Source organism: Crocodylus porosus, unplaced genomic scaffold (assembly GCF_001723895.1).
Source record: "Crocodylus porosus isolate Cpor-Errol unplaced genomic scaffold, CroPor_comp1, whole genome shotgun sequence".
Classification (NCBI taxonomy): domain Eukaryota; kingdom Metazoa; phylum Chordata; order Crocodylia; family Crocodylidae; genus Crocodylus; species Crocodylus porosus.
The window spans coordinates 17974653-17989723 of NW_017728928.1; the positions used below are offsets into that span (position 1 = coordinate 17974653).

Below are 15071 nucleotides of genomic sequence, written 5' to 3' on the forward strand. Positions count from 1 at the left end.
GGGTTTGATTCATTTTTGAAAGAATGAGTAACACTTGAGCTAATGACCTGCTGCTTGTCGAATACTTCCCCCTAAAGCTGCTTATTGTTGAATCTTAACAAAAATTCTTACAGGTCCTCTTGTTTCTGTTAGGCTCCCTGCTGATGTGTTTGAGATGCTGCCACTAGCAGAAGAGGCAAATTTAAAACCCACAGCTTCATAATCTGTTAAATTTGCTGCAATTCTGGATAATTTGACAATCTGCTGTTTGCAGCCATTTTTTCCTATTGCCGACTGAGGCGAAGTATAAATGAGCTGTAATTGGACTGTGAGGCTGTCTCATTTGGGGATTTAATCGTATGAGATAAAACTTCATTTGGTTCAGTCTGTCAAAACAAGTCTGAGTGTGGAGGAAAGTAAGAGAATTTCAGGTGGCTTTTTTTTTTTTTTTCTGCCAGAGATCTGGTATTTAGCTATGTCAGTGAGGCTATATAGGCACTTCTATATAGCTTAGAAGTAGACTGTACCACACTGACAGCTTCATATTGACATGAATCCAGCTATGGAGTTATGGTGGTACTGGTAGACTGTTCCTAATCACAATTATGCTGATATAAAACCTGCATGTAAACTAGGCGTCTGCAGACTTCCACAAGACTACAAGCCTCTGGAAACTGATCTTCCATTGTACATTCACATGCTGGCATGCCCTCAACTTAGTCTTCGATGAGAGCTGGTCATCGCAAGACTGCTAATGCTTCTTTCTGCCCATGTAATGCAAAGAATTGATGCTAACATCATTCCTGTAGGATTAACTAGGCTAGAAGCAATGGTGGCAAAGAGTTGTATCTTTATAGAACAGCTGTAAATAAAAAAGGCAGTCTACCTCCCGTGGATGCCAACAAGAGTGGCATTGTGGGTTTTCTGCCTTTGCATTTTGATTGCAAAGGGTAGTAAGGATCGAGCCCCCAAATAGTATGGGCTATCTTTACTAGCCTATGCATCCCTGTTCTATAAAGGCTGCCTTTCCCCAGTACTTATTGCAGATAGTAAGTGGTGTCTCTTAGATTTCCAGCAGCTGTACATTTTAAAATGTTCCTGAATCTATTCTCTAAACCAATGTTCTCCAAACTTTTTTGATCATGCACCCCTATCAGTAAAAAATGTTTGAGCACGCACCCCCAATATATGTATATTTATATAGAAGATCTAATATTTTCTTCCTGCACCCCAATGGATCATCTTACGCACCCCACTTTGGAGATCACTGCTCTAAACTGTTTCCAAGCCAGGCTTCCCTTCCTTAAGCCTGTGATAGCCAGGCTTATTTTCACAGGTTTGTTTCCTGGCTTGTTTTATTTTAGTTTAGACAGATGAGAAATCAAGACTTTTTTGGGGGGGGGGTAGGGGGGTGGAATGTTGATTGTCACCATTGGGTCAGTCCACGTTTTGCTGTTTTTTGGTTTCAGTTTTTCTGCATGGTGCTTGTGAGAGAGCAGCCGGAGAGGTGAACCCTTCCCTGCATTAAGCAACAGCTCCTTGTGAAATAGATGTCAAACTGGTTATGTCAGGGTTCATGATTATGCTCAAAGAACCAGGCTACTTATGTAATAATGGAAATGTGAAGAATGGCTGAGTCCTTGTTTAACAGAACTTAAGTAAGCTTTATATTTTTTAACGTTGATTTAATGTTGAGGGGAGGCTCTTAGCTGCCATAGCCTATTAGTCTAAAAGTCTCTGTTACGGTGGTTATATCTAATCTCTGTTGTTGAACATAATTCTGGATTTTTGAAAAAATGTTTTCTGTTTCATTTTACAAATGAAGCATGTAAGTGGGATACTGCTTTTGGCGATATGAGGCCAGAGATTAACTTCTGTCATTTAAGCTTTGAAAACAAAGGGTTTGCTCTGGGTTTGAATCATGCCAGTTGACCTCTGAAAAGAGAGGAGGAGGCCTCATTAGAGTACCGTATAACACACAGCATTATTAGGCTTAATTCTGATATATCTGAAGCCACAGGACAATGGAGGGACTCTCCATAAGACTACTGCAGTGTAATCATAGTATTGATGAAGGTGGGGAGCAAGGGAGTAAAGTTGTCCTTAAGTCTGCTATTGCATACAGATTTTTTTTTGGAGGGTGATTCAGACATCTGCCTCTGGGACAAAACCTCTTTTTCCAACAGACTCCAGTTTGCTATTTAGCTCAGTCGTGTTTCCAGCTGGGTTTAGAAGAGTTGTTCTCCCCCTTTCTCCCCCCAACCATCATCTGCTTGTTCCAGAAATCTCCTCTCCTGGAAATTGAATCCAAACATTTATTTTCAGGAAATGAAGACTCATGACTCTTGTCACATGACTTGATCAGTGGGCAGCAAAACCTGATCATGATGAGAGGTATTCTGAATAACTCATCCATAAACAGCAATTAGCTTTTAATCCAAGCATTACCCCTGTCCCCTTTGCTCCCCTCCCACCCCCACCAGGAACAGGAACTTGTGGTCTTTGTTAAGTGAAACAGCAACTTGGGGCTCCCCGCAAAGAATGAAAGGAAGCTGGAGTTGACCAAAAGGAGTAAGATGCTCATTTCGGCTCCACCCCCTTGCTGCACTCAAAAGCCTTTTGCTTTCAGCCCAAAGCACCATTGAAGTATCAGGACAATGGAGACCAAATCCTTCTTGGAAAGGGGGAGGAACTGGCAAATGCATGTTTTGTTACTTCACTGGCTTTCCATCTTTCCCTCCCACCCAAAAAAACAGAAAGAAACCATCTAGCGAGCTTCTCTGTAGATAATGCAATCACTTTCTTGGAACCTCACTAATGGGATTATAATTATTATTGCAGATGAACTGAAGTGAACAGAATATTTACCACTTCATCTTAAATTATTGTAAATCCCTCCAAAGCAGCCCTTTGATATGTAAAGTGCTCCCCCCCACTCACCCCACCCCTCCCAGCAAATGAAGATCATTATTTAGTGGAAGTTCAGGGCTTTTAAATATGACTCAGAGCAGTGAGAGGCTTCAGTGTTTATGTAAAAAGAAAGCGCTGCATAATGAGCCAGCAGAGGCAACTAATATCTTGACTGGCTCCAGCAAGGCAGGTGGTTAAAGGGAGGAGGAAAATTTCCTTGCTGAGCAGTTATAATGTCTCCTTCCATTGAAGCTGCTGCTGAAAAGTGTGAGAAGAACAGATGGAGACGGAGGAAGCTTCCCATGTCTCCTCCCATCGTAGTTCAGTACGCGGTGGTCCTGACTCGGCATGGGTTTAGAGTCTGTCACCAGACTGCAGCAAGTGTTAACGCTCCTGTATCACAGTGGTTCTGTTTCCTGCCTACTTTGCTAACAAGATGGTGCAAGGCAGTGGAGAATCAGGCCACCAAGATGTGCCTCCACCTCCATATTTCCCTTAAGGGCATAGGTGTGTCTGCACTGCAGCATGTGGTGAGATGAAATCTCTGAACTGCTTTGCAGTGACAGCTTATTTTTATTGAACGTCATGTAACCGATTAGCTGGAGACCAAGAATGAGAGAAGTGATGACCTGGTTAGGGCTTCCAGGAGAATCCAAAGGTGGGAGCGTGTTCTCCATTGCTCCCCTAGGCTTGAAGCCCTGCGAGAAGGGGCTTTCTTCTGGGGGTTCCCCTCTTCCTCAATTATGACAAATATGTCGTTCTATTGAAATCATGGACACTTATACTGAGGCCTTCGTTCATCCTCTGTGCTTGCGAAGCCGCTGCTCTTCTGAAGATGGCTTAGAGGTGTCTCTTTCTATCTTCAGAAGAGGTTAGCAGCCCTTTCAGGCTGAGCTGGAGGGCTCCCAGATTGTAGAAGGGGGAAAGCGGTTGAGCAGGCAAAGGCACACTTAGCCAGCCGTTCCTAGTTGCACAGGTAATCCCTATCTATTCAGCTGGTTCTCTCCTTTCATCTCTCTCTCTCTTTTTTTTTTTTTTTTTCCTTTTAAAACTTGAAGTCGAAGTATGCACTAAATTTCCCATGAGCTCTTGCAAAATCCCCAAAGTTGTGAACTTAACAAACATGGTTTTGGTGTATTTTGGGGCTAGTTTGTGGCTGAACTGTGCATTGTATGTCAGATTTTTCAGAGTCGGTAATGCTGTGTACAGTTTGGTTCAGAAAGAGTTTGACCAGGGAGGCCTTGTCTAGTGGAACCGCAGGTCCTGGGTTCTAGTCGCATAGTGACTTGGTTGAGCCATTTCTCCTCCCTGTGCCTCACTTTCCCTACCAAGGGGGAGTGTTTGCTTGTTTGTTTTCCCCCTCTTCTAGGTTTCAGTAGGATTTGAACAAATCCTGGCTCTTGGGCCAGAAGTGATTCATACAGTGGCACCCAGACCGTATACCTATGAATGTCTTAAGCTTGGATACAGTCTCTTCCTCAGCTTACGCCAGAATCCTGGACGGGTCATTGCATCTTCTTCCATTTCCATGACACATGGGGGAGAACTGGCAGAGGTGTTTGCTGGAGGGAGAAATCATCTCAGTTACAGGCCCAATTTATTTCCCCCCCTCCCTCTGAAGTTCATTAATTCCCATCATCTGTTTTGTGTAGGTTACAGGGTCTGCATTTGACGGAGCAGTATTGAGTTACATCCATTTCAAAAAGGCCGAGGTTGGTTCATAGTAATTCATTTTATTGTATAATTTGCCAACCTGAACAATGGGCTCCCACTTGAGATGAAGGCACACAAGCTGTCCATCCAGTCGGTAATAAAAGATTGAGAAGTAGCATTGCTACTGTAAGGGTCCTTATGCTGCGTTTTAAGGAGAGGTGCTAGCTTAACCCAGAGTTGGTATTACTTGGAAAAATATATATGAAAAACCATATTGCAGTCTCAACCCAAAGCCAAACTTAAGCAGGTTTCTCATCTCCTCCCCCTCTCCATCTGCCACCACAAGAACATGGAACAAAAGCCAAGTGGTAATTTCAAAGGCAGTTGACCTTGGTGCTGATGGCAGCCTCCTTGATGCAATTAAAACACTTTATTACTTTAACATTCTTTCACTGGGCCTGTCAGATGCTTGCTTTAAAATAGTATTTCTTCCAGATTTCTGGGATTTGATTATTTTATTATCAAGCTGGAGAAAAGAGCAGCCGTTAAAACTTCAAACATCTTTTTGAGTGGCTAGCTAAATAATGAATGTTATGGGGGGGTTGTTTTGTGTTTTGGGGGGTTTTAATGTAGGTTTCTTTTCAGCAACTGATAGTGGGTGAGAGTGAAACTTTTCTCACAGACTTGAAAAATCTGGTTCTGCATACCAGCCCTTGTTTCCCTTGCTTTGGATATTTTCTTAGGTATTGAAAAGAGCTTCACTCGCTTATGATGGTATAGACCGGCAATACATGAGCTGAGCTGTGTGCCAACAGTTTAACTTTTTAATAAATCATCTTTTATGATGACCACTAATAAAAGTTATGTTACGCCCTTATGGGGAGGGACAGGGACTGAACAAGAAGCACTTTAAAATCCTTTCTAATGCCCCACGCCCTAGTGAAACTATCTGTAGACGTGGTTTTTTGGGTTTTTTTTTTTTCTTTTTTTTCTTTTCAAACATTTTCTAAGAACTGTACCTGGACTGGACCCAGACACTCAGCCCTTCTAGAAGTGTGACACTAAAGCAAGCTGTGATCAAGTATTTCTCAGTGACATTAAGCTCTTCTGGCTCTGTCCCTTCTCTGGCCGTGCCATCTACACCAGTTAGCGATGGAGGGTGAGAGCCTACAAAGTCTCATCATCCTCTTCTGCGGGAACCAGTGCAAGTCCAAAGGTACCGTGTGGGCAGGGTCTCAGCTTGCAAGTCATTGTCGAAGCAAAATAACAATTAATGCATTATAGATGGCAAAGGATTTATGTGCAGAAAGGATGCAGCGAGTAAGAACAGATTCTTTTGACTGAAGACAAAAGACTGCAGAAAGTTGCCTTACTGCTTTATTTTTTGGCTTCCCAGACTTACCAGGCGCCGTTATGGGTCTGCAAGCTGGCTTTTTTTTTTTTTAATCTGGCCCTCAGCTGTACTGATAACCATTGTAAATTTTCTCCTCCTTCCTGTCAGCAGCTTGCTATCTTGGAGATGAGGAACAACTGGTTATCACCCTGGCAAAGTGGATGAAATGTACAGCATGGCTGCTTGGTGCTAGCAACGGGGGTATATTTTCTTCCTTCTCTTACAGCGACTCCAACTTTTCCAGGAACACCAGGCTTAGCTCTTCTGGGCTAAATTTAACTCCTGATGTACCCTGTCCCTCAATTTTTTATTTTCTTGAAAAGTTAGCAGTGGAGGGAGGCAGAAGTCAACTCATCTGCATTTCCAGTAGCTGAAGATTATTTTGAATGGGAATCTGCAGTATGACTGGATGGGTTTCAGTTGTTGCCTCCAATAAAGCAGTGGAAGACTATTATCCAGCTGCCCCCTTTCCCAGCAATTCCAAAGAGTGGTGTGGGGGGGGAGTCCTATAGAAGCAGATAAGGCATTGCAAGCTCTTGCCCTCAGTTGTGAACCAGTGTGGATATCAAGACCAGGGAGAGGACAAGCAGAAGTGTGTTACAGGAAAGGCTGCTGCTACGTTTTCTGGACGTCCTGTTACTGGGGCAGTATCTGAATACTTTCCACAAGAAATAGACCCTGACAGTCTTCTTCTTGCTTTGGTCTCTTTCTTTTAACAACTCATTTGGCAGAATTAGTTTTGCGAGCTCCACATGGACATCCATCTGAGAGGCACACGGATCTGGATTACAGGTCTCAACTTCAACAGTTTGACCTGCAGCCAGTCAGTTTGTCTAATTCACCATATCCCTTTTCTTCTGTTTCTTATTGCCAGGGAAGGGTTGGGAACAACATCCAGAAATACAATGCAAAAGACCATTCTCCTACCATGTGCAGCCAGACCCAAAGTAGGCAAAGCCATGGACTTAAGAGTGTGGTTTCCTGCCCAGCTCTATAGGTTCTCATAAGCATCCAGGTATTTTAGGTGCTTTTTATAGTATTTTAACTGCAAAACACTCTAAATACAACTGTGGCTGGTGTCATGCCCCTCTGTGATATGAGGAAGTTGATGCCCATGGACAGATTGACAGAAAGGATGATTGACCCAAGATCACATGAGATGGCGTTAGAATTAGTATTCAGGAGTTCTTGGAGCTTTGTCTATTGCTCAGGCCACAAGACTAGAGCTGCAAGATGCAGTCTGAGCCTGCTCCATGGTTGGTTGCCATAGGAGACTCAGACCATCCAATGCCAAAAATCGGTATTGTACCAAAAACACCACTTTAGTTCATAAGCACTGTAGGCCTTAAGCAAAGATCATGATTTTTTTTTTTTTTTTTTTAATCTCTCCATCCTTGTTCTGGGGGTGACTTTCAGTAACAGTAAGAATTTGGTAAAAGGTATAGAATTAAAAACAATAAAGGGTGCATGATACCGGGTAATGTCTGCTGGTTGGCTCTATCTTTAGTAGTGGATGCAATAAAGGAAAAGGGTTCAGAGCTATTTTCTAATCCCCATTATGCACCTGGACCTGTGCATAAGCTAGAATAGCCTGGATGCTTCTCTAGCATGATAATGAACAACTGGAAAAGATAACCCTGAGACGAGTCACTGAGGGATAAAACAACACGTATACCTGCTCCAACGTGCCCCAATGTGTCTTCCTCTGCCAGACCTTCAGTGATGCATAGGGTCTGGATCGTATTCACTAGAGCTTCCTCAACTCCTTAAAATACTTCAAGGCAGTTGATTTTCTGCTGAAGAGCTCCTTCCAGGTGGCATTAATGGTACTTTGGATAAAAGCATACACAGGTGGGGAAACAGGTGTGTGGGACTAAATTTGCAAAGAGACTTGGACATTGGGACTCCTAACTAGGGATCTAACTGCCACTTCTATGAGCAGCAGGAACAAGTGAAAATGGCTGCTTTTCTTAATAAAAGTTCAGCTGGGCAACCTCACGCGAGTCTGGGGAATCTCTTAACTGAATCTGTTTTGCTGTGGGTGTTATTGAAACATTTCCAGATAGGATTCCTGACAGTAAGAACCACTGGGGTCATAACGCTGTGGTTATATCATCTATGCTCGGTGTTTAGTGATTTGAGTTCTGTATGCTACCGGCATTTTAAAATGTGTTTTTTAAGTTGGGTTCAACTGTCCACCCATCTTCCTCTACCCTAGTGTACATGCAAAATTTCTTGTATGCATGTCTCTTCATAGAATAGACCAATGATACTCAGAATGCCCTGGCACCCCGGTGCCTTGATCCTTTCAGGAGTGCTATGGGTGCCACACTGTTAGCATTATTAGCTGTGCAAACACAGTTCACATGATAAACACGAAGGGCATTTATACATGTGTTCTGGGAGTGGTGGGGATAGGGGGTGCTTGCTCTAATTAAAGCAGCCTGAGCATCTCCTGTATCAACATCCCTGCACTTCAAAAGGGTGAGGAGGCAGGAGATATCTAAAACTCATCAAAAAAGCATTAGATAAAGTGCCTCTGCTATCATTTTGAAGCATGAGAACGCTGAAATATGAGGGTGGTACAGTCACCTTCCCTGGCGATCTTCAAAAGACAACTGGGTGCACATTTTGCTGGGGTCATCTGATCTTGGCAGTCTTTCCTGCCCTAGAGCAGGGTGGCTGGACCTGATGATCGCGGGAGGCTGCTGGAGCTGCTCTGACACGCTGGATTACAGTGTGCTGGACCAGCCTCCTGGCTCATGTATAGGCACCCAAAGATTTCAAGTAGGAATCCATAACACCAAAAACATGCTGACCTATTGTGATCGTTCGGAGTTCTGTGCAACAGAAGAATTGCTCTATCTTTCTGCAGTCAGCAAACCAAATGAAAGCTAAGAGCTGGCACATTATGGGGGGGGAGGTACCTTAATGCTAAAAACTTTTGTGACCCATTGCAATAAGCCCATGGCAGTCCCTTCACCAGGTCTAACATAAGCCTGCTCCATCACTGCAGCTCCTCAGTCGAGGTTGCCTTGCAAGTCTTAGGAGGCTTTTGTCCACCCTGCAAACATAGGTCTGCTGTACCTGCACACTTGTTACAAATGAATAACAAATCAACAGTTTGTAAACCCCAACTTGGGTCCCGTTCCCCCCCACCACCCCTCGCCTCTCTCAATATTCTTTATTGAGAAGTGTCAACAGATTAGCTCAGAGTCCCTCTGTGCAGACAAAAAGCTGCCACAAAGGGCATTAGGCTTCAGGGATCGGATTACCATGTGGCCACCTGTCATTCTGACTTCTTGTAAATTTCTCTCGCCAAGTCCCTTTTTCACATTAGAGAAGTTTTATGTAGAAAAACAAAAAACAAAACCAACCTCCCCCCCCCCCCTTCAAATCCCCTGCCTCCAAAACTGCAGCATTTTAGCATTTATTTTAGCTCGCCGCCTTAATAAAGATTTTGGGACTGCAAAGGGCTTGGGGATTAGAACTGTTTGAATAAAGAGAGCCTTTATTACATTAGTCTAAGTGGTTAATAGGTAAAGTAGGCCAATCCATCTTTAAGCTAAGCCTATCATTTCACCCACGATGGGTGCAAGCTTTGAAGTAAAATTCATTAAAGGAAAAGCTTTTCCTCTGTTTCCCTTGACATGTTAATAGCTCAGAGTTAGGAGCTCTTCTCCGCCTGCAGAAAATTCATAGCTCTGCTCTTCTGAAGCAACCCTATTGCATTGTTGAGAAGCTATTCCACAGGAGCTGACCAAGCAGATCTGCAGCTAATGTAAACTGTTGTGTTTGGGGAGGGGGGATTGGCTTTTTAAAAAATAGTCTTGTATACGGTTGTTTGGTTGTACATGTCAACATCATGACCAAACATTTCACAAAGCACTTCACTAACAGTTAACCACTCAGTTCACTGCACCCCGTCTAGTTTCCTCCCAACCCACCCCCACCCCATCTCACACCCCACCTCAACACCAGACCCTTCCCTTTTTCTTCCCTGTCCTCATTCATGGAGTTGCAAATCTTCAGCTGTTGTTTTTGTGCTTGTATCATGAAACATGTGCCATCTCTTCCAAGTCTCTTGTCTCTTTCTCCTTCATCTTCCTCCATTCTTCAGAAGTACAACTGCAGTTTGTTCACCCCCAGTCATAAGCAGTCCAGTGTAGATTATTGCACTTCAGTGGGAGTCAGTGGACCTAGGCAGACTTGCCTTTTCAGCTTTGCTCATTGCATTCAGTGCAGAATCCTTCTTTCCAAGGGATGGCCAGGTAACGGTGGCTTCTGAAAGCTTCCTCTGAAATTTATGAATCTAGTCTCCAAACCAAGATGAGAATTTCAAGGGTACAAAAAGAAATTAGGCACTCGGTTCCCTTGGCTTAACTTTCCTTTCTGCTTCAGTCTCCCCCTATATTGGCAACTTGTCCAGACTCCTAGAGTTGCAGGTTGCACAAAACTGGAGACTGAAGCTACCCAAATCTCTAATGTGAACATAACCCCTACAGAATAGTGGATCAAGCTGAAGCATTGCAGCCTGGACAAGTTGGGGAGTAGTTAAAACAGAGCATTGGCCACTTCAACCTGAATACAACATTGGATCAATAGTAGTGGGACAAAATCAATACATCCTTTAGCCCTGATGCGGTCTAGTCTGACATCATCTGTGTGTCCCTGGCAGTGCTGCAGTTGACAGTTTTCCGACCTGTGTCCTGCTTTCTTCTCACAAATGTGTCTCCTACTTTTGGTTTGCTCTTGCTATCTCTGCAGCTCTGGCAGAGCCTTTTAGGCTATGTACAGACAGTCAAAAACCTCAAGGCTGAATTGATTCAATTTTTGCAGGTTAGTCTAAGTTGCATATATTGAACTGATAAGCAAGTGAACAAACATTCACTTTTGATTCTGGAAATGCAGCCATGTAACTGCAGTGGCCCAGGCCAGAAACCGGGGGTGCTCAGGCATGCCTCCCTGCTCAGCTGAAGCAGACAGCTTGGGCCAAGGCTAGTTCACACACCTTGTAAGTGTGGGGGGGAGGGTTGCAGGGAGGTGCAAAGCATCCTGGGATGCTGGGGAATTGCAAGTTAACTTGAATCTGGAGGGGGTCTGGGACAGAGTCGATTAAACCAATTTAACCTAAATCAGTTAAGTCTGATACTACATCCGTCCAGGTTTATCTTAAACCAGCTTCAACCATTTTGAAAGCAGTTTATGCGCACTAAACTTCTGTTGCGTTACAGATTTCAGCTGGTTCCCCATCACTTATATACCAGTTCATATGTAACTTCTGTCCCTAGCCTTAGAGCCATGCAATTTTCTAAAACGTGAAATAACTTGCATTGAAGGCTTTTAGGACAAATGTCAGTGCGTTGAGAAATTGGACTCTGTGCCATGCTCCCACCCATTTGCTCTCTGGTTCACCTGTAAGTCAGTCCAGCAGTTTACTTACAAGCCATTATTATTTAAGCTAGGTATCAACAATTTCTCCATCTGTGAACATCTCAGGCCTGTAACTTTGTTTCCAGTATCAAGTTGTCAGCAAACCAACTAATCTTTCTAGGAAAATATTGAAAACCGTGGTGCAGATTTCAGCTAGAGAAGGGGCAAAAATGAAATTGGGCATGTATCCTGACTTTCTGAAGCAGGAGGGTGTTGTGACAGTACTATCTAACCTCTAGTCTCAACAGGCCATGATATCCAAACACACTCGCTGTCTTATGGATTCTACATGTCTCTTTAAAGTAAGATAAACTAATATACTTGCTGTGATTCCTAGTGGTGGGACCCTGGTGTTAAGATGCAACTATTACAAAACAGTGCCTTGGTACTGTGGGAAAATCTTTTTTTTTTTTTTGCTTTGGAACTAGGTCCTGGTAATGCACCTCTTGAGAAGCCCTTCATTTATTCTTGCTGGTCTTTTTGCTTATAATGGCTGTTATAGAGGCTGGAATATCACATTTCTCTCTTTGCTGGCTCTGTTTATCTCCACTGGAAAAGACTTCTGATCTTCAAATGCAGAAAAATTAGCAATGCAAGTCTATTTTACTGTTGTCTTTGTTATTGTGCCAGCATTTCCGTAGGAAAGTTCATAGGTCTAGAAAGAGCATCTTTTTACAGAAAGCCGGTGAAGGCCCAGTAGGGGGAGCTCAGATGACTTTGCTTTTGAGACTCCTTCCCTCAACAGGGGACTGCTGGGTGGAAGGCTTTGAGACTAATCCTGCAAAGAACTGAGTGCCCACATATCTTGCTGAAACAAAGTGGAGTTGAGGACTCAATGACAATATGCAAATGCAAGTTCTGGCTATTTTGTGAGTGTGCTGGTAATGGATGTGGTATACTTTGGACAATACTATTTTTTTTAAAATCAGGAATCCAGTAGACCTGTTGGGAGAAATAACTACTATAGTCTACAATGAACACCTCACTCCTAGCATCCTGAAGAGATACAGATTAAATCATTCTACCAGCTATGTAGAATGTCCTTCCTAATAGTTATTTGTTTTGGAGCTCTCCAAAGTAGAATGGAGTTCTCAGTCAATGTTCTTGACACTTTTTATTTTAAAACTACAATAGGCAGAGCTTTCGCTTTCAGTTTGGACTGCCATAAATAAAATGGAAATTGGCTTCCACCTACGTCCCCGCTGCACATAGTTTCAGAGTCCCATGCATCATCACTATTTAACCATCGCTAGTTTCCCACCTTCTCAAAGGACTGAGAGCAGGCCCTGGGGAAGAAGTGAGCTCCAGAGAGCTAGAGCCTGGGCAGACTAGCTTGACTTTCCCCACCCTTGCTACCAATTCGCTCCAACTTGAGCATCTCTCCTAAACACAGCAACAGGAGCACGTTCAGGGAAAGAACAGGCGGATCCTATGCTGTTGGTGCAGTGGTGCTCAGTCTTTTGATACCACAATCCTTGATACCATGATCCAGATGAGTGGGGCAGGCAGGTCTGCGGGCAAAATTGAGCAGTGTGTGTCAGGACTGGGCTCTGGAGCCCAGCACCACAACTTCCTTGCCCTGTGCTCTGTGACTTGGTCCCCAGGGACCTGGCACTGCTCCCTCCCACCACAGCATGCCAGAATTGGCCTCCTGGGGCCTGGCGTCGCCCCCCTCCCCTACACCAGCACATTGGGATGAGCTCCTGGGGGCCCAGTGCCAGTCCCCCTCATGTCAGGATCGGGACCTGGCTCCACCCTACACCCAGCCCTGCACACAGGGATTGGGCACCAGACCAAACATGTAGGGCTTGGGGTTCCCTGTGGGTCCAGAAACTTAGTTGATGGGCCCACATTTCCAGACCCATGGGGGCCCCAAGGGCCAGGTGACGTGGGCTGGGGGATGAGCACCTGAGCATCCCTGCTTTAATCTTCCGAGGTGAAATGAATATGTTAAAACCCAGTCTGGGCAGTGATAGGCAGCCAGTGCAAGTTGCAGGGCTTGGATTAATGTTAGAAAGAGATGCTGGTTAATGAGTAGTCTGTCGAAAGCTGCATCTGCTCTAGTTACATTTAACAGCGGCTCTCAGTACTGTTGTTGACTTGCGCCCTTCTTTGTTCACCTGGTGTGATTTACCAAACCGCAGAACAGCTGACCCAGGAAAAGTACTGCTCTATTTCTCCAAGACTTCTTTTGGCCTTGGAGTAAACTGGTTTCTAACTGGAAACTCCCTCACCTTTATCTGGCAGTATCTGGGGTAGCCACTTCATTGGTAAAATGTGCTGCGTTTGCCCTGAAGTTTTTGAAATTTGGCCTCTGCCATGGGAGAAGTATAGGTCTTTCAGAGAGAAGTCTGCTTCCACAAGTGGCCTGGTTATGAGCACCTCTGTATTCACTTAAGTATGGATTTTGTGACACTTCCAGTGACCTGCTACATGCCTGCCCTTTATACGAGCCTATATGCACAGCTGGCAAGAGGGCCTTTACCGTATTCAGGCAAGGTACAAAGGCCACCAGCCGTCTCTCGGTTGTCTTGATGGCCATTTCATACTTTGTCTTAAGGAGAGTGGGTTTTCTGGACAGTAAATGTTGTCTGTAGTGGAAGTGGCAGGTAGATCTGAAAGGCCATGTTATAGCTATGATGCATCTTAATGATATTTCAACACGTTTCAGTTGAATAGATGTGATACAGTGAAAGACATGCATGGAACGCTGTGATATATATTTTGAATAGGCCTGTTTTTCAATAATAGCATTGAGTCCTTGATGCAATGTATTATGATACAGGAGTGAACAATATCAAATGCTGACTTAGTATCTCAGAGGTGCAATGGAGAGGCCATCAGTTGAATTTTCTACAGCTTATTTAGGTAATTATCATGGGAGCTGGAGGAACGGAAATAAGAGGTGCCAGAGTAATCCTAAATTAATTCATAATTCAGTAAATAAATATAGTGGAGCTGATGCTGACAAATCGTGGGGGGGGGGTTTGCACATTCACAACGCGTGTTGCACACTTCTAGCATTTTATTCGCCGAGTGTAGTCTCCCACTGAAAGAAGGAAGAAGGTTGGGGGAAGGGATGACGGGGTAAGGACAAGAAGGAAAAATTAGATTTACCTTTTTGTGCCTGATAACTATATAGGCAGGCAAGGTTCCTGCCTATGTTCTTGGACCAACATGGCTACAACCAAAAATCCTCATAACTATATAAGCATTTTAAGCTGAATGCCTCTTCTCTGCACCACAGCTTTAGCAGATATTTTTTCCAAAGTGTTTTGTTGAACTGATATAATTTTGAGACCTCAGCAATTTCACAGCTTATGGAGGCAGACTAACATATTGTATGCATAGAAGGAACCAAATAAAGTATAAATTACTGCTGTGGTGTGGGCATTGGGAATCTAATATCAGGCCCTGTAAGTGAGTCGAAATGATGGTGTGCTAGTAGCAGGCCTTGTAAAGGTTTACACTGCAAGGGAACCAGTTATCTGCCCTTCCTAAATAACATGTATTTGTTTGGCAGAGACTTGATGCCCAGGACCCTGGACGGGCAGATCACCATGGAGAAAACGCCCAGCTACTTCGTCACCAAGGAGGCACCTGCTCGTATCTCCGCCATGTCGAAGGGCACCAAGCTCATCGTAGTCGTAAGGGACCCTGTAACCAGAGCCATATCTGATTACACACAGACTCTCTCTAAGAA

The 15071-nt window shown here is 44.0% G+C and overlaps 1 protein-coding gene across 1 annotated transcript in view; it reads left to right on the top strand.

The window, feature by feature from the left end:
• Positions 1-15071, top strand: part of LOC109315227 (heparan sulfate glucosamine 3-O-sulfotransferase 3B1-like) — a gene marked incomplete at its 5' end in the record, with an annotated part of 39018 nt that overhangs the window by 20529 nt on the left and 3418 nt on the right. The window contains one exon of the mRNA XM_019542824.1: positions 14892-15071. This exon is cut by the window's right edge and continues 3418 nt beyond it. Coding sequence (XP_019398369.1) covers positions 14892-15071 — 180 coding nt within the window. The remainder of the gene's footprint in view (positions 1-14891) is intronic.